This window comes from Cyphomyrmex costatus, unplaced genomic scaffold (genome assembly GCF_001594065.2).
Source record: "Cyphomyrmex costatus isolate MS0001 unplaced genomic scaffold, Ccosl1.0 scaffold51, whole genome shotgun sequence".
NCBI lineage: Eukaryota > Metazoa > Arthropoda > Insecta > Hymenoptera > Formicidae > Cyphomyrmex > Cyphomyrmex costatus.
The window spans coordinates 2,065,998-2,086,273 of record NW_017279354.1 but is presented as its reverse complement, the minus strand read 5'-3'; the positions used below and the strand labels follow the sequence as shown (position 1 = coordinate 2,086,273).

Sequence of the window (20,276 nt, the reverse complement as noted above, 5' to 3'; positions counted from 1 at the left end):
AAGGCGCTTAGATTTTTATTACACAAATTTTGACACGTGTATGATATATATTTTATAATTCCTTATGTGTATATATATATATATTATATACATGTATAAAATATATATAGGCCTGTTCTTTTTCTCTGCACTAAAGTCCTTAAGCCCAAAACACATGAGATGCATAACAGAGTGCATAAACATAACAGACCGCTGGACCAATGAGCATCTTATGTTAATCAATATGGCAACTTTATGCTGGATGCTTAAGCGGGGAGCACAGACGTTTGCATAACGCATAAAGCATGTGCATAAGGAATTTCATTGGCCCATTTTCTTATGCATGAGTCAATGGACCAATCAAATTCTTTATGTATATGGTTTATGCGTTATGCAAAAGTCTGTGCTCCCCGCTTTATTGGTCCAACAGTTTTATGTTATGCTCATGCTCTATTATGCATTTCATGTGCGATAGGCTGCAGACTAGTGCGCACTGAGTGCGAAATTTTTCGGTGCCATGTATTCGGATTGTGCGCACCGTATAGGAGCCTACAGACCAGAGCGGCGCAGCGGTGAAGCGGCGAGCGATAGCCAATGAGAGCCATGATTTTGCGTAAAAGCATGGCTCTCATTGGCTCGCCGCCGCGCCGCTCTGGTCTCTGTAGACTCCTTTAGAAATATTGAATTGGTACGATTCAATTGGATCGATTCCGAAAAAATCGAGAAATTAAAGAATCGTTTGAGAATAGAGGTCTGTTCTTTATTGCTGGCACTAGTTCATCTTTTCCCTTCTCCTGGAAAAGTTCAGCAATAAAGAACAGACCTAAATTCTTCAAGAAGAAAAAGGATCGATTCTCGATGCATCGATACAAGAATCGGTAGGGGCTGCGCAGAATAAAAGGAACAGAGAATAAGAATTTTAACTTATCAGAAATCACGTATGTATGTATGTACTATGGAATACCCACTGTTTATTCCACAGTATATGATTTCTGATAGGTTGAAATTCTTCTTCTCTGTTCCTTAGCAAGCAGTGCAAACAGAGCGCAAGCGCAGTTGCGTAATGCGCATCCGTATGGACGGTATGGACTATGGACGTGCCACATCATGTCACATTATAGTATCAAAGGTTAGGTAAGCGGTGAGCCGTCACTGAGAAACGTGGTGCGTCGTAGGACGCGTGGGTGTTCTCCGTCTGCAGAAAAGAGAAATTCCGTGGTGCATGAATCATCAGGGAGCGATCGTCTGTCAATATTCGACAATTCGACTGTTACAATCCCGCGGACGACGAACACCACCATATGCACCCCTGTGCTCGAAAGTGCTGGAAAGTGCTGGAAAGTGCTCCAACTCGACGAGTGGTGACGAGAGGAGAGGAGAGCGCAACCTGCGCTTAACCCCCTTCTCTCTCCTCCTCCACGAGGATTCGAGGAATTGCGAGGAATTAGCAAAATGGTGGCGTGGTACAACGCGGGTGATGTGTAGTGATGTGTAGGCAGATATCAGCTCGCATCGCGTTCGTTTCAGGGAGGTGCGCGAGCGTAATCTGCCCGACTACGCTAGCGGCGCTAGCTCGACGGCAGGATGGGCGACCCGAAGAGTCAGCACGGTGCGCAAGAGATGAAAGGCTGGCTTTTCAAATGGACCAACTACTTGAAAGGTTACCAACGAAGATGGTTCGTCCTGTCAAACGGCCTCCTCTCGTACTACAGGTAGTTTCCTACGTGTCGTTGGATCCGCCGCGCCGCGGTCGTCGTCATCGTCAAATTCGTCGCTCTCGGTCCTCGTCGCGTCGCGTTTTTCACGTTCGCTGTTTTAACGGCGCGATCGATCTTTCGACATCGTCCGCTCGTCCGTGCGTCGAAATTCCGACAAAACAACCGATTCCCCGTTCGTTCATCCGTGATTATCATCTACTCGGAGAAAAGAAAGGGAAAAGGGGAGAATTTGTAATATTATATACGTCACGATGGAGCTCAGCTGCTCCCTGTGTTGCGCATCGCGGTTAGGTTATGTGCGCGGTAATACAACTCTTTTCGATCGCTCCTGGTCAAAAATAGCCTGGCGACAATGGCATAACAGCTGTCATAACGAGTATTCTCGCAATGACTACACGTTCGACACAACGCACGCGGAGAGGGGAACACACGCACACACATATACGTGCCGCTACGTGTCCACCGTTGCGAGTTATTTTGCTCTCTATGCAAATAGTTTCAGGTACGGTATCCGTCAGGATCTGTGCTCTAAGCATATATTAAAGAAATAAGAGAGTTTATTTTCGTAGCGTTTGTCAATTCAACTGATACGCGGGAAACGAGGAATTTATTCGGGAAGGAGTAAACTAGTATCTATCACGTGATCTGTAGTGTTGGGCTCCTTTCTATAGCTCTAAATAGTCTAAATAATTATTTATTGAAAAAAATCATTTATTTACTTAACATATTTATTTGATACAAAGACTATATTAATTTGATTTAACCATCATTTTTTTTATTAAGTAAATGGCTGTGTTTAGCAGAGAAAGCAGTTTTTTGCAACTGTTATAAAATTCTTCAGTATGATTGGTTTATACATTTAACTTCATAAGGAATCAAAAGCACGAACCATATTCAAGAATTTAACTGTTGCAAAGCGGCATTTTCTGTTAAATATAACCAATGTTTACTTACATCTATCAATGTAGTTTAATTTCAATCTTGGTTTATAACTAATTCATTTTTTTTAGTTCTAAAAATTAGTAGATATAATAGCACTCTGAAATTACTATTTACTAAATAATTACATATTTCTTTGAATAGTATAAGTGTAAACATTTACAGTAAATGAATATTTATTTAAAAAATGATAGTTATAAGTCAAATTAATAATTTTTATATCAAATACATGTTTACTAAATAAGTTTAAGGAATGATTATTTAGAGCTATTCAAACGAATATAGAGTAGAATTTAATTTTTTTTTTTTCAGTACACGTGGAAGTGGAGATTAAAATTAATTTATATTGATAGAAACGAACATTTGAGAACTTGGCGATAAGACGTCGTAGCGAGAGAGAAAGAGAGACAAAGTATTACGGTGACAACATTTTATCATCTTATAGAGAATGCCATGTGTGCATTATAAGCAAGCTTTGCGATTCTATCGTTTTTTTAAATGGTATATAATTCACTGTCTAATTTATCCAAATAACGCTGAATTAAACACCGTTTACTCAGATCGTGTAATAACGTTCATTTCCAGTTCTACCTAGATTCAAGATTTACATGTATTCGTCAGCATATTAAAGTATGGAATACGCAGGAGTCTTATGCGCATCACAGGTGCAGCGTGTCGGAAAACAGTCAACAGTTACATAAAATCGTGACAAAACTTCTTATGGATGATGATGAGAATACGACATTGCATACACTCGCTCGCGTTTATAGAATACGTCGTGAAGGGCGTATAGGGATCAGAGTAGGAAGAATTTCTTGTATAGCATAAAATATTTCTAAATATTTTATTGCAAGATTTGAATTATTTCAAACATTTTTCATGTCCAAAAGAGCAGAATTTTTGAAATATTATTTTTTTACAATATTTCTTAGATATTTTTATCAAATATTTTAACGTAATGTGTAAAAATATGTCACAAATGTTTACCAAATATTTCTAAATATTTTATTGAAATATTTAAAAGAATTGTTCATATATATTATAAATATTTGTATTTATTTTGTGTTGTTTAATAAATTTGGAGTTTTAGTCTTCCTGGAGACTTTGTTTCAGATATTAAGTTGAAAAATTATTCAAAACAATTTTCTGCGTATTATCACAATGTTGTGTAATGATTAGTTCTACACGACATGAAATATTTATATAAATTATTTCTTTTTAATTTGGTAAAATATTTTAAAAATATTTTGTAAATATTTGTAAGACGTAAAAAATATTGTGTTAAAATATTTCACAAAATATTTTTAAAATACATATGTTGTATAAGAATAAAAATATTTCAAAAATTCTGATTTTCTGGACATATATTTATTATTTAGAAAGATTTTATAAAAATCTTTCGAAATATTTTACATCTTGCAATGAAATATTAAAAAAAATATTTTTGAAATATTTTATACTGTGTGTGTATTATTTCACATAGGATAAATTTATCAAGCCTGTTGCTTGCTTATATAGCATAAAGGAGAATCTCTTCTTTCTGCCAATCCATTTCTACCAATGTATAGACTACAATTTTAATCTCAGGTTTTAACTTACTCTTAATCTTTTTCTAATTCTTTAAACTAAAAGAAGATTCAAATTAAAAAAAGTAAATTAAAATAAAATTAAAGTTAATCTACATTGATAGAAATAAACGTCTGTCCCACAGCCAATTAACAAGCTTGAAGTCTCAAGTCGTATAAGAAATTGACAGTTACAGTCAAATATGATGAGAAGAATAATCGTTTATATGATTGATCAATTTCATAACACTTAAAAACTTGGGTAATGTTGTAGAAAGTCCATTATATCCTAAGAATGCGGTTTCAAAAACGATATAATTCTACATTACAATCCTCGCATTTGACAACGCGTTAGAGAAAGTTTATTACGTATCTATATATCTTTCTCTTTAATTCTGCGAGACTTATCACACTTGATTACTGATATACTTAGGGCTTTGTAGTGCGCAACGATAATACCCGTTTTCAGTTACTAATTTTTACGTAAATGCTTTGGAAGCTCCATTGAAATTAATGAAATGACGAAATGAAAGGCTTGATACAATACGAGTTCGAAAACCATCTGTATAATCTCGGTAGTCTGGTTATCTTCGCAAATAGAGCAACCGCGTTTTTATGACGAAAAATTGCGCACCAGCTTTCTATAGAACGTTTCTTTGTTTTTTTTGTTTTTAATTCATTTTCAACACTCCGCTTGGCACAGTTTGTGTGATTTGAGTTTACAATATCTTTCTGAGGATTGTTCACTGATACGTATCACGGATCCGTTGATGTATAAGTATATATTTTATTCTCAATTGTCTGTCGTAAGGCTTTTTCTCGCACAGTATAACACGCGTGTACACAAAAATCACACAGTTTGCGTTATGAATCGAGTGAACTTTACATCTCGTGTCATCGTTGGCCGGTGTTTTTTTCCCTGCGGTCTTTTACGAACTTGGAGCGATTCGACAAAGAGAAAATACATGTTCTTACCTACTTCTGGCGGTGGGTAAAGAAAAAAAAAATTGAGAAAAGAGAGAACGAAATATCGAACAGTAAGCCTTGCCACACAATGTTACACAATGTGAACGGGGTCTGTTTGTTTTATGGATTGTTTAGGGCTGAACCAACAGGGGGGCCAAAGATATCATCGCGACGCAAGCGGAGAGCTGGCAGAGCCTCCGAGTAAGTAAAAAAAGATAAAACAAAGATAAAACGAAATATATATGCGAAATCGCATATCCTGACTGCCCCCATTCCTCTTTCCGCAAGTTTGTAATTGAAAAACAGCCCCCAAGGACTTTTGGTTCCCATTTCTCATTTTTTTGATACTCAATTACACACATTATGTAACTTTACATCTTTTCATGCAATTTTAATTTATTGAGGGTCCTAATGAAAATGATCTCACTCGCTTTCTCCACAACTCCACCTATCTGAGGCCGTATTATTAAAAAATATCCTATACGAAAATACTATAGTATACATTACGTATATTATAGATTTTCCTAGTATTTCCATATACGATATTTTTGAAAGTAAGACCTTTGTAACGTGTCAGCGGTTATATTACGTATTATCTGTACGTGTGAATATGAAAATTAAACGTTTCCTCGTAATACGCTAAACTGTGCTAAATGTAACACTTGTCACTTGTGTTCTCTATCATCCTTTTTTATTTTCTTTCCTTGTTTCTTCTTATTCTTCTCTTTCCTTCTCTTTCCTTCTCTTCATGTGTGTATATAATATGATCGTGTACAATGAAATGTACCGCTTCTTTATATGTTGTGTCGTTTATCGTGCGAGAGTTGCGTTCGTCCCAGTCGAGTCTCGTCTTCTTGTTCACTTTTGTGACTGTCGCACGCAGTAACTGTATGCAATCGTTGTAGAATTAACTTATAGATATATCGGTTACCGATATATATCTTAGATTAGACGGTTTTATTTTTCTTGCTCTTTTTTGGGCGGACGCACTCGAAAGTTCTACCAATCACACAGAAGAAATTATCTACAGATTAATTTTACGTTTTCCTTCTTTCTCCGAATGCGATCGATGGACTGAAAGATTTCGTAATCTTTGTCGAGCAACTTTCTTCTTTTTTTTTTCCGATTGAATATTATTTTTCTTTCTTTGTAGTTTCAAACTTTGGATCGTCTTAATTTTTCCCTCTTATTCACGTACAGAATATTTTGATAACAACTCGATTTACGCGTGCGCACGCACACACACGCACACTCACTCACTCACTCACTCACTCACTCACTCACTCACTCACTCACTCACTCACTCACTCACACACGGGGTGCTTCTTTTTAACAGTGAATTTTTGCATACATTTAATCCGTTTCTTCTTAATATTATAAAAATATAAGTGGAGGATGCGTGTTTCGACATACCTCGTAAGTGAAAGTTTAATCCGAACACATAAAAATGTTCGACTTGAGGGAAACTATCTTCGGAATACCTTGAATAAATATTGTGAATACTGAAATAAGAAAAATCATGTCGATACATCACTGCTAAATAAATTGAATTTTATCACCATAGTCATAGTATCGGGTTCACAGTAAATCGAATTCAACAATAGCCTTCTGCCTTTCCAATGAACTGAGAAGACTGTTTTGTGAAAATATTATCAGTTTTTATACAGATGTTACAAGTATTTATCAGAAATTACGTAAATAACGACACGAGCACAATACTATCATATAAAATTGCTCTCTTGAAAAATAAATACACGCAAGTATCTCGAAACACGTTTTCGCTCATTTATACTTGAACATGTATATGTATGAGAAGAGTGTTCTTAAATAGATTGATGGATTTTGACAGTGTGCAGTTTTACTTACTTTGGATAGAGAAAGATTATGCGATCGTATAGTTGACATACACATGAGAAACTACATTTTTCCGAATTACGAATACTTTTCTGTTTACGCAGAATTTCACAAGAATTTCTTAGAGACTCGCGATTTGTGCGTAAAATGGAACACAATCTTTCTTTTAAAATCGATTGTTACAACTTTTTACATACACTTTACGTTGATTTATCTTTTCTAGTTCTAAGAATTAAAAAAAGATGAAGAGTAAAAGTTGAACCGAGATTAAAATTAATCTTTATATACATTGATAGAAACAGACATTAGACCTGGTTCCAATGTAAGATTAACTTATTTAATCTCTATTCATTATAATATTTCAATTTTTTTTCTAATTCTGCGAATTAGTACTGAGACGTATAGATTTGTTGTTATTTAACGCAACGATCAATAGATCAATTTGTCAGATTACAATAATGAACATCATTATTACACATTATTGTATAAGACAAAGATAAATTTCAACTTTAATTGAAGCAAAGCCCAATCTACAATTGCGTAAACGTATAATGGCAGTTGTAAGAATTGATCATTTACAGTTGAATACGAAGAGAATATCCAACTGCGATTGGAGAAGTTTTACAATTACATTTACGCAGTTGTAGATCAGGCTTATACTGTAAATAAAAAGCGAAAGTGTTTGTGATTCTGGAAGTTTTCGGACTAATCAGTAATCGCAATCGCATGATTTTCTCTCTTCATTCGCACGGCGAGTAGAGTATATATGGTACACCCCAGAGCTTGGCGATCCATTTCGAGAGGGCACCCTGTGTATGTACATATGTCTTGTACACGAATCCAAGCGCGTCAGTATGATTTTTCTCTTTTTTTTCTTCCACGCGGAATCGTGATTGTTGCGTGTTCGATTAACCCGAGTGACCTCACGTGCATGATCCGAGATTGAGAGCTCTCCTTCCCTCCTTCCCGCTCCACCGATATTTGCATTGTCGTTTCGTACGACGGAGAATACATATTTCCCATGGATTGCTGTCGACCGCGACAAGAGACACTCGTCTATGTGGACGTGTCGGGATAGGGGAGCAGCCGGATCCGTAATACGCGATGGTAATGGTGTTGCTTCTATCGGGCGTAATCGAGTGTCTACTTTCCTCGAACTACGCCAATAAATCTGTACTTTTCAATGCTAACTGTCCCCGCCTGCATCCACCGCTCCGTCTCTTCCGCCAAGTCAGAAATATAGTGTCACAGATTAACGCAGACAATCATTGTTTATACATGCCGATTTTTCTTTTTTTTTTTTTTTTTTTTTTTTTTTTTTTTTTTTTTTTTTTTTTTTTTTTTTTGAGGGAGAGGTGGTCGCTTGCGGATGAATCTTGTTCACAAGCCGAATTATCCGAATTGTCGTATTGAAAGTCGAGTCCGTCCCTTCCGATTGCAAACTCACGTCTGTCTTTCTCTGTGTTATTCGGCAATCCCGGGGCGACCTGAGAGGGACGCGTACCTGAAACTGTTGCGTCTCCGTTACCCCCTGTTTCAGAAACCCCGCGGAGATGTCTCACACTTGCCGCGGCACGATTTCCTTACACGGGGCCTTAATACACACGGTGGACGCCTGCACCTTCGTCGTGAGCAACGGCGGCACACAGACCTTCCATATCAAGGCGTCAACCGAAGTGGAGCGGCAGCAATGGGTCACGGCTCTCGAGCTAGCAAAAGCCAAGGCTATCCAAGCGATGGAATCTGGTTTGTACGATTGTACAATAGATCGTGCCTGTGTATTGCGTAAACCTGTCGTTTTTGGTACTTTTAGGTACATCGAAATTTTTCGGATGCTTTTTTCCATCTATTTAACGGGAGTCTAAAGTCGTCTGTTTTATCAATTCAGTAGGATCTTCGCACACGTGCAAATTTTCTAATTAACCAATCTTTTGTATTAGCTATTCAAGCCTAATTGTAGGAACTTCAATATTCTCTTTGTTCTTGTAATCTCTAATCTAAACCAAGATTGTTTATACCTACAAAGTATAAAAAGTATTAGCATAATTATATAAACTATGCTTTATAGCATAGTTTACACCTACAAAGTATTAGCATAATTATTATAATAAATATAATAAGTTTTGCTTGATATACATATATCAACGTTTGCGTAAAGTTATCTGCGCTTAACTCCTAGTGCCCTTTTCTTTCCAAGTTTATATTTGAATTGTACAGGAGTTTTTGTTATTTAAAAATTATTATACGTTTCAAAGTATAAAATTTGTATCTAAAAGAAATTGTTACAATACCAAAAAAAAAACCGATAACAAAACTAATTTTTCAACTAACTTTTCGTTTTTAGCGTAAAGTCAATTGGTTTACATTATCGTTTGATTGCAATATCGTTCAAACTTTAATTGTGAAAAAGGATTTTTTAATCTGTTCATAAAAAAACTGTTAGAAAAATATATATTTAACAAATAAACGATAAATTAAGACGACTTTAGGATTTTTTTCACTTTCTGTCTGCAATCTAAATCTTTTTCAGCGAAATTGCATGCATTATAAACAAAGTATCCGTTGTTGCTTGAATTTTGTTAGAATCAGGGAATGGAAGTAACTCGTTACTTGTAATTTTTGGTATAATCCCACTGAATACAATCAATATAAATTTAAAGTTAATAAGCCATTTTTCTTTGAGATAGGCCTGCCACGCTCTTACTAGACAGACTGTATATATAGATGTTGAAAAATAACTCTGATTTTTTTTGTATTCTTTGAAAGCCTAAAACAATAAAAAAAATTGGATTGAATAAAAAAGACCCAAATTGCAAACAGATGGAGGAATAAAGATATATATGATTACAAACAGAGATTTAAATTAATAATTGTGAAAAATTAATGTTTGTAATTAGTTTGGCTGAATATGTACTTTAATTTGATACATGAAAAGTTAAAATGTAATAAAATTTTTATTTTGTGAGATTTATTAATTAGAAACTGATTTTATAAATATTAAAATATTTTTAAATCGATATACTACATGAACAATAACTTTTTAATAAATATCTAAAAAAACATTTTTGTGTGAAATAATCAAATTCTATCTATTTTCTGAAGAATCAATTTATTACGAATAGATCTTATATAATAACTTAATTAATATTTATGAATTAATCTTCAAAAACAGCTTATCTTTTTTATTTTTATTTCTTATAAAGTGTTTGAGATTGGAAAATATCCCATATAAAATTAAATTCAGATTTATGTCAATATTTCAAATATTAAAGCTTGAATTGTAAAATTAATATTGATCTTTGAGATTTTTCCTTAATTTAAATCAACCGTTGCATAGAATTAATAGAATATTCCTATGCTATAATATAATTAATTTAACGAACGTTCTTACATCTTTTAAAGATTATTGTACTATACATGCGTGTATAATTAATGAATTTGATTTGCATTGCAAACGAGTGTATCGATATGATGATTATAATATTATATAACTGTCGTGTTGCATCTATCTTTTTCTTATATATATTATTAAGCTTTAGTACTTCGACGACGTTATGCGGCGAAATCTCTTTTAGAAGAAGAGGAGGAGGAATATCAAGATAACGACAATCAAAACGTAGAAACTGCATCCGTGATTAAAGATCTAACGCGAAGATTGGATGATCTACAAGCGTGCAATGACTTGATGCTTAAGCAAGGATCTGGGCTTCAACGAGCTTTATCCGATTTGGAAATGATAGAGCCTCCATCCCCCGAATTAGCAGCAAAATTCAAGATCGTTAGCGAGCGAGCTACACTTTTCCGAATTGCAGCGAATGCTATGATTAGTGTAAGTTCAAACGGTAATCTGCAAAATATTGAACGACGCAAAATATCTGCGCGAATGATATTTTTTTTCCTGCATTTATTTGCAAGTCTTATTAATGGCATCATATATGTATATTATCCGATTAGAAAATCTATTTTTCTATTGTATTTAGAATTCCTGGTTTTCTCTCAATGCCAAGATATCAACAATCGTGGTTGTAGTAATTTTATAATACATTAGACCGCTATAATCTTCAGTATATCCTTATAAAAAAAGTTAAATTAAGGATATTATATTCCGTAGAATCTGAGTAATGCTTTGAAAGATGATGTTATAACATTTGCCGTTGTTTACTGGACTTACTGAATAAACTCTCGAAACTTGCTTTGTGAAAATCTCATAAATCTTATCGTAACGAGATATTTATAGTATGACTGAGCGTGATTCATAATAACGAGAGGAGAAAGAAGGGGAAAATCTTGTGATACAGGAATTAACTTTTTACATGAATGATACGTTCAAAGTCTGCGTAAAAAATTTACAAGATTTACAGAGAGCAGAGTTAAATTTTCTTAACAATCAGAGTTGACTGATTCACAAAATTGCCCTTGGCATTTGGCATTTTCTTTATTGATGTGATTTTATCACCGATGTGATCTCACACTAGACGCAACTTATGGCAATAGATTAGTGTGCCCGATGAATACAAGTAATTGAGCTCCAAATTGTATTTATTCAAATTTTTTCATGTAAAAGAAAATGTAATCATATATTCATTCAAAATTTTGGGTTTTTAAAGATATTTATTCATAAAAAAAACTTGGAATATTTAACGAGTATTCATATTCATTCAAACAAAATATAGGTAATTTGAAAAAGAAAGTTCTAATAAGCAATCGTTAATTATAACCAGCACTTTGATGTTTTTTAAGTAAAAGAATGAATTTTATTTATTGTTGTCGTTATAATATTCGGTTTTTTGAAGGAAAGAATTAAAAAATTTTAAAAATGTTTTTAAGGAGCAATATATTACATTTTTTATTTATTCCCAACTTCAGCGATAGCTTTCATTTTCTCATCTGGATCATATTTTCCAAGTTTTAACCAAGCCCAAAAGCAAAATCTTTTACGGACTGTATGAGCAGATTACGTTTATTTACAAGTAAGTTAGGATCATAAGAAAATACATGCTCTCTATAGGTATCAGAAGCTGCTAGATAGTCTTTGGCGACCTTGCTAAGAATAGGGTAAACATCTTCGTGATCCTATGTCAATCCAAATCGAAATTTTAAGTAAAAAAAGTGAAGTTTTATCTTGTTTTATCTTGCAGGCTTATAATACAAAGTAAAAGTGAATACAAAATGAAAATATTCTTAATATATTCAAAAAATATTCATTCAAATTGAATGAAAAAATATTTATTCGTTTCTTGACGAATAAAAAAGAAGTGTATTCGAATGAGTATTTTCATTCACTTTTTATTCATTTATTCGAATATTAGATGTATTATTAGTATGTATTATTAGTATGTATGTATTAGATGTATTCACCAGACGCATTACAACAGATTGAACATGTTGTTGCAGACGAGCAGCGATTACTTGCAACTAGCTCAACAACAAGAGCCTAAATGGAAAAAGATGCTCCAGCACGAGCGTGATCAGAAAGTACGGATAGAGAAAATGGTTGAACAGTTAGCTAGGCAACATTCCCACCTGGAGGAAGCCGCGCAACATGCTATTCCTTCAGCGACGCCTGCAGGAGGACACAGACCTTCACGTAAATAAATTTATGTTCTTTTCTATTTCGCGCATTTTTAACAGGGAACGGAAATAACTGGTTACTGTAACTGCTCTGTTATTTATTTAGAAACACAATCAATAAGAAATTGCCTTTTTCTTAGATGCTATTATAATTTCGTGTGAATTTATATACTATGTATGTAGTCTTTTTTTTAAACTGCGCGCCGAACAATTTTTCGGTCTTGAAACGCAACTTTACAAAACTACTGCAATAATATATCACGAGTTAAATTGTCTCAGCAATTTAACAACTTTTGATGCTCTTTACGCATCTTAAATCGGTCTTAATAATGTTGAGTGATAAATTAAAATCTGTAAATAATTCATTCTTATTGCGAAAAATATTACCTCGGCAGGGAGTAGAATCTTTTACATTTCGGATCTTTTACATTCCGTCCGAGACTTACTTAGTTACATTATTTATTATTATTTAATATTATTTATTTACATTAATACAATATAACAGTTTGGAGAGTGACATTGCAAATTTTGTATGATGCTAATGTAACACTAAAATTTGGAGTCAATAATTATAGCAGGTTGGAAAAGTCATTCGTTATTGAAAAAAATAACTCGTTATTTTTTAAAGTAACTTGTAACGGAATAATTTTACGGCGTTACTTATTACTTTTTTTTTAATAAATAACGCATAATAATGATAATTTACTTTTCAAACCTTAGTAATTTTTCTAACCTTAACATAACCTACGCGTTTAATTAGTCACTATTTGTCATAAAAACTTGCAATATCGTTACCAAATTGTTATTATAAAAAATAACTGTAAAAGTACCAAAAAAGTAACTCTTTTCATTCCCTGATTTTTAATACTTATACTGCTATATTATTGCTTAAAAGCACCAAAGGTTTTAGAAAATGTAATGAAATTTATTTCAATTTGTCAGAGAGAAAGAGAAAATTTCATTTATACTTAAAAACCGCTGAATATGTTTTTTATTTCTATTATTTAAAATTAATTTTTTTAAAATAAAAATAACAGTAACAAATTTATTTATTACTTTTTTCTAGTTTTTTAATATCTTTGAATATAACTAAGCTCAAAATTAATATGCTCTTTCTATAGAAATTACCATCTAATCTTATCTGAAGAATAGTTTTTTATTACTTAAATTTATTGTAATTTGTAAGCCCTTTTTTCGCGTCCAATAAATTATATCTTGACATTTGCGTTAATTAAATTTAAATTAATTAAAAAATTTGGAAAAAAGAGAAAAAGGAAAATGTATATTAGATTTATATATATGCTGCACACACTACGCGAAGAAATATTATAATCTGTCGAAATTTTAACTAAATGTAAATTCTCTTCTAGGTAACATTCATATTCATCTTCTTCTCTCTTATACAAAAAATGAAAGCGTTTGTGTGAAGTAGAGCTCTAGATTTACAGGAGTAGCGCATTTTTTTGTTGGCGTTTTCGTCTTTCTTTTTTTCGACCGCCATTTTAGATCTATGTTCGTGACAGCTAGGAACGCGCGCGATTTAAAATTAACATTTAATAAATTTTTAATTTTTATATTTTTAAACAATAATGCCGTAGTGTTGTACAGTTGGCTACTTTTCGTAGCAGATAAAAGGGAAAATGTTCCAGTGTATACCAATGGGAAATATTAATAAATATGCAATATAATATACAATCAGATAGACATTATATAACCTATTTGACATTTATATATTATGTAATATTAATAAGTAAAAAGTGCCACACTAATGTGCCATACCATTTGAATTTAGTGTTTCTATATTATTTAATATTAAACAGTCAGTTAAAAATGACAAGTTCTACACTCGATATATAGGGCATGTTCCGAAATTAGCTGGCATTAAGCCCATTCTACAATTGCGTAAGCGTAGTTGTAAATGGTTGTAGTTGTACGAATTAACCAATCACAGTCGAATACGAAAAAATGTTCGACTGTGATTAGTCAATTCTTACAACTACAGCCACTTACAAATACGTTTACGCGATTGTAGAATAGGCTTTACTGACGCTGCTGTTATTAAAATTGCTGACTTTTATCGTTTTAAAATTTAAATTTTTACAGTCTGGTACTGGATTTTGGAACAAAGAAGCAGTAAAGCAATAAGAAAGTTATTTGCATAACCTCAGTATTTTTGGAAGAAATCGAAAAGGCAGGCGCACACACACACTTTCCTCTCTCTCTCTACTTCGAACTAGAGGAACTTCTTTATTATTTTTGTCCCAACTGATGTAATACATATTACCATTCGTAGCCTTCTGCTTTTACTGCCTGTGCCTCATCTCTTGGGATGGAGTAAAAACAGGCGGAAATCAGCAATCCCTTAGGATCAATTTATGTAGAATGGATAGTAACTTTCAGTAACTGACAGCACAAGTAATTCTATTTCGGAACGTATCCACAGTCGATCTTGTCATATCATACAGTGAAGGCAGTCAATCTCGTTCATATTTCGCACCACGCCGTATAAGTTAAAAATGGCGGGCAGTTTGGGTTAAGCCGTAATTACCCTACAGGCTCCCGACTCGACTACTGACTCGGATTACCGACTATAATTCAACCAATCACAGCAAGGCAGCAGCCGACTCTGACTCGAGAATAGAAATCACTCTATTCTCGATCGACTCTGAGTTGGGGAGTCGGGGTTCAGAATCAGGAGTCTGTAGTGTGATTGATTGCGGCTTTACTCTTGTAAATCTAGAGCTCTACGGTGAAGTGCACGGGAAATTTAAATCTCACAGCAGCCGCAGTCACTTGTCCGTGTCCGCGCTAGATGGCCTTCACTACCGCGCTGCTCCGCGCTGCTCCGCGCTGTGTCGTGCCAATGCAACGCGTCGCGTTATCACGTGATTACATGATCCGTGGTCTACGCAGGTCTACGTATGCACCGTTTATTATCCGTATACGGTCGGCGCTATACACAAAAGAGCGTTTATCCGCGTCGTGTTCCCGTATATAGGTAATAATAACTTATGTATATATATGCACACATGACAGTCGGGTGTGCTGTGCTTCTGTCTCTTAACCGAGTTGAACGTTTAATCAGCGGGAGCCAGGAGCGGTCTCGCTCGCAAATCATGGTAACTGGAGATTCGTTTTTTTTTTTCTTTTCGTTATCTCCGATAACGCAATACCCCTGTATGACGGTTTTAGTGCCGCCGACAAGATGATCGGTGCATCGAAGGTGCACAAAGGATACGATAGTTTCCCGAGGAAAATACGACAAGCATATTCACGGTTCATAATGATTCTCGCGGACGCCGAGAGTCGTGGAATTGGCGCGGAATCGAGAGGAGAGCGGAAATCGCGCGGGATTTGACGCGATTATATGATTACAGGGGAGTGTGCGTTCGTGAATCGTGTTGATTTTGTATCGCCTGCTGTACTCTTCTTCGCGATCCACTCCTTCCATCTGCTTTCACACCCCACTCGAAGAGAGAAGAAAGAGAAAATGTGTGTGTGTGTGTGTGTGTGTGTGTGTGGTGAAGGGACGTAACGGAGCGGACATGCACTTATGGACGAAGCGTCCTTCCGCGACGCAACGTCGTCGGAGTTGTGATTGGATCGCGCTAGTTTGATTGAGCGAGTGATGGACGCGCGACTCGACTCGACGCAGCGCGGGGCGGCACATTCGATTCGTCGGGAAGGAGGGTGGGCTGAGCCGAGCGCACGAAATCGGTCGCTCGGCCAGCGAAATGAACTCTCGAGACGGACCCACGCGGCGGGGTTCGCGGGACGTCATATCGATTCTTTATTACGCGCGATACGATCTCGCGGACGCGGGTGACTGGCGTCAACTGGCGTAACTAAGTCGCGCAGCATGCCGTCGTACGCGCGTTTTCCTTCCGCGTCATTCTCAACGACCCTCTCGATTTCGTCGTGATAAAAACTTACACCTTATCTCGATGCTTATCCAGACCTTCGTTGGTGCGATTAGACGACTTTGTACAACATTCCGCGTTCACGTGCTCCGTCCAATTTTTTTACCTGTCTCAACTTCCAATTTCTACGCGACGCATCTCACGTTCGCGTCACGTGTCAAATGGAAAATTATCACTTTGCAGATCCCGCAATTACAACGTCACCGTCGGAGGATGAAGAGGATAACGCTGAATTTTACGACGCTCAAGAATCAGACACTTTTACACTAACTATACCCATCGCCACGAGTAATTCGATTTCTCATGCGAGAGATCGCACCGATTCCCAAGGTAGCGACGATGGCTCTAGTTCCGAGGGAGATCCAACGCCCTTGCCTGTCTCCGATTCCACTGGAGCCAATTCGTTCCTTATTGTGACCGATTCCACAGCTGCACAGACTCTCTCGGCTGTTAGGATCATCAACGATCTGGATATTGTAAGCAAATTACAAATCTTTTTTTCCTCGTTTCAAATAAAATCATGTGTAGGATGTTTCCATGTATAACAGACAAGCTGGCGATCCAATAATGACAGCAACAGCACCGGGATGACCACCATTTCAAAACGAAAACGAAGGACTAGGGTACCTGACAAACCAAACTATCCCTTGAACCTATGGAGTATCATGAAGAACTGTATTGGCAAAGACTTGTCAAAAATTCCTATGCCGGTCAACTTTTCTGAACCACTTAGTATGCTTCAACGATTAACGGAAGACTATGAATATGCAGATATTCTTGATAGGTATGATATTTTTAATTGCATCTAATTCTATGGAAGAAAAATGATTGACATAACTTTTTTTTTTTTTTTTATGTAAATAGGGCTGCAGAATGTACAGATAGTTATGAACAAATGGCTTTTGTAGCTGCGTTCACTGTGTCTAGTTACGCTACAACTGCCGCTAGAACGGGAAAGCCTTTCAATCCCCTTTTAGGTGAAACTTATGAATGCGATCGTACGGATGATCTTGGATGGCGTGCGATTTCAGAGCAAGTGTCTCATCATCCGCCTATGCTAGCTCAACATTGTGAAGGAAAGAAATGGCGATGTTGGCAAGAATTTACAATGGCTTCTAAATTTCGTGGAAAATATCTGCAGGTACAATGTCTTACTTGAAACATCTGGAAATACCGATCGTAAATGATCATTCAATCATCGTCGAATAATCGCACAATCATTGTTCTTTCAGTTGTTTTGAAAATTAAATTTTGTGTGATTATAGGTGATTCCTTTGGGTACCGCTCATTTAGAATTTAATAGTGGCCAGCAGCATTACACATGGCGAAAAGTCACTACTACAGTACATAATATTATAGTCGGAAGATTGTGGGTCGATCAGAGTGGCGATATGGATATTGTAAATCATAAGGAAGGTATCAAGTGCCATTTGAAGTACATACCGTACTCTTATTTCTCGCGAGATAGTCAGCGCAAGGTGAAGGGCGTAGTCATGAATTCCAACAAGGAAGTCAAGTGGGTAGTGCAGGGTACGTGGGATTCAAAGATCGAAATAGCGCCAGTAATCAGCACGTCTGGCACACCCGATAATCCAGTTTATAAAACAGGTCCTTATATATTAGCTTGGAAACGACGTATGCCTACGTAAGTATGTAGTAATAATATACGTGTAAAAATTAAACCTGTTTACTGATATCTCTTACTTATGTGATGAAAGCAACATTTTATATAATATACGTATCAACAACTTTTCCCAACAGAATTAATTTCCATTCTGAAAAGTACATCTCAAAAAACAAAAGTCGATCGAAAAGATCTTTTGTTAGAAAGGACACAATATTTTTCGCGGCTGTTCGTTTTATTTCTACATTTCATTATGTATTTTTCTTTATGAAAACTGAAAACACAATCATAACAGTGACGCTAAAGTAACAATATTTATGAGAAATAAAGTTACCTAATTAAATATTAAATAATTTTTGTACCGATCGTAAATTGTCAAACAAACAAGGAAAGAATTATCGCCTATAACAGTCAAAGCTAGATCAAAGTGCTTATTATAAATATGTGTGAATTTTTATATACATATACTACATATGTAGTCCCCCCATAATTGCGCGCTGATACAATCAGACATATAACGCATAAATACTACAGTAGTATTATAATATCACCGATAAATACTTGATTAATTACAAATAAATATAAAGATGTTAATTTAAAATTTTAAATATGGGGGGACTACATATGTAGTATATATAAAAATTCACACATATTTATAATAAGCACTTTGATCTAGCTTTGACCGTTACAGGCGATAATTCTTTCCTTGTTTGTTTACCTAATTAAATTCTTATTAATATCGTTACGAAATTTCTATTAATTGTGCTTCAATCATTTAAATCTTGATCATCTAACCCTTGAATCAACAACTATGAATTAGTTTTTAAATTATTGTAACATAATTGACGATTTCAACAATGTGAATAAGGATTTTATTCTTTATTTCAATGTATCAATTTTTTCTTGAATACATAGCGCTTTTATTATAATTAATTAATAATTTTAGATTAAGTTCATAAGTAAAATGCCTCATCTTTATTTATTTGTAATATTTTTGAAATATGTCTAAAATATATTTCAATACTTTAATATAATATTGCAGTGAAGACTCCGAGAAATATTATTCGTTCACGGAGCTAGCGTGTCAATTGAACGAACCAGAAGAAGGTATAGCTCCAACAGATTCTCGATTGAGGCCTGATCAGCGATTAATGGAGGATGGACGGTGGGACGAAGCCAATGCAGAAAAATTGCGTTTAGAGGAAAAACAAAGAGCTGCTAGACGAACTCGCGAGCATGACTCCGAAAAGGCTGCTGCACAAGGTATGTTGGTTTATATCATTAAATCGTGAAAATTAAGTTCTTTTGTTCATAGAATTTCGTGTTTCTCCGCAGGATTATCTTATGAGACATACGAACCGCTATGGTTTAGAAAGAAGCAGGATCCGTACACGGATAGTCGTTGTTATGTTTATAATGGCGAATATTGGGATCATAAAAACAAAGGTGACTGGTCACGATGTCCGAACATATTTTAGTTTGTTATATAGATAGATTCGATTACAATATGACTTTGTCACATACCTGCAGTGCGTGAAGAAGTTTGAATCGTTTGAAAGTGACGGTAGCCGAGATTAGTCACGACCGCTCGTGGTCGAGATTTAAATGCTTATGAAATAACGTTGACGTGATAATGGGGTTGTTACGGGAATATGGTTTAGCAATTAATTCTTCCAATGGAGTGGACGAAACTTGTTGGCAACTCTGACATGTACAATATGCAATTTGTACTTGCATGTCATCGCCTTCATTATTTTTTTCTACCTCTCCCCCTTTCTTTCCCCTCTTTCTTCCCTGTCCTTGTTTTTGTCTTTTTTTTTTTTTCGAATAATGAAAAAAAACTAATATTTAATCTCTCCCAATATGATATTTTATTAATATGCACTTATGTGCTATTTTTTTAAGATTTTGTGCTGAATTAATGAGTAACCAATCTTGAATTTTTACGTTTATTATATTAGCTATATGTAGGAATTCGTAAAAAAAATTGAAGCTTGAATAAGTCGAATAAATTTCGAATATTTCATTACTTTAGCCTAAAATCAAGGTAGTAATAAGAAGAGAGGATAAAAAACTACTGTCATTGGAAAGGAAGGATTTCAAATCAAATTTAATATTCTATTATTATAATATATTCAGT

At 35.1% G+C, this 20,276-nt stretch overlaps 1 protein-coding gene across 7 annotated transcripts; it reads left to right on the top strand.

Annotated features, from left to right (window-relative positions):
• Positions 1–1,361: 1,361 nt before the first annotated feature.
• On the top strand, positions 1,362–19,996 carry Osbp (oxysterol binding protein). 7 transcript variants are annotated; one of them, XM_018546091.1, is made up of 11 exons: positions 1,362–1,691; positions 5,303–5,368; positions 8,562–8,767; positions 10,600–10,850; positions 12,416–12,608; positions 16,696–16,988; positions 17,061–17,296; positions 17,377–17,653; positions 17,778–18,157; positions 19,179–19,399; positions 19,472–19,996. In XM_018546091.1, exons 1-11 carry the CDS (start codon positions 1,564–1,566, stop codon positions 19,612–19,614), a joined length of 2,394 nt encoding a protein of 797 aa, XP_018401593.1. In that variant the 5' UTR covers positions 1,362–1,563; the 3' UTR covers positions 19,615–19,996. The 7 variants fall into 7 exon arrangements, with proteins under 7 accessions (XP_018401593.1, XP_018401592.1, XP_018401591.1 ...); XM_018546090.1 differs by having other exon boundaries at positions 10,597–10,850; XM_018546089.1 differs by having other exon boundaries at positions 10,555–10,850.
• The last annotated feature ends 280 nt before the right edge of the window (positions 19,997–20,276 follow it).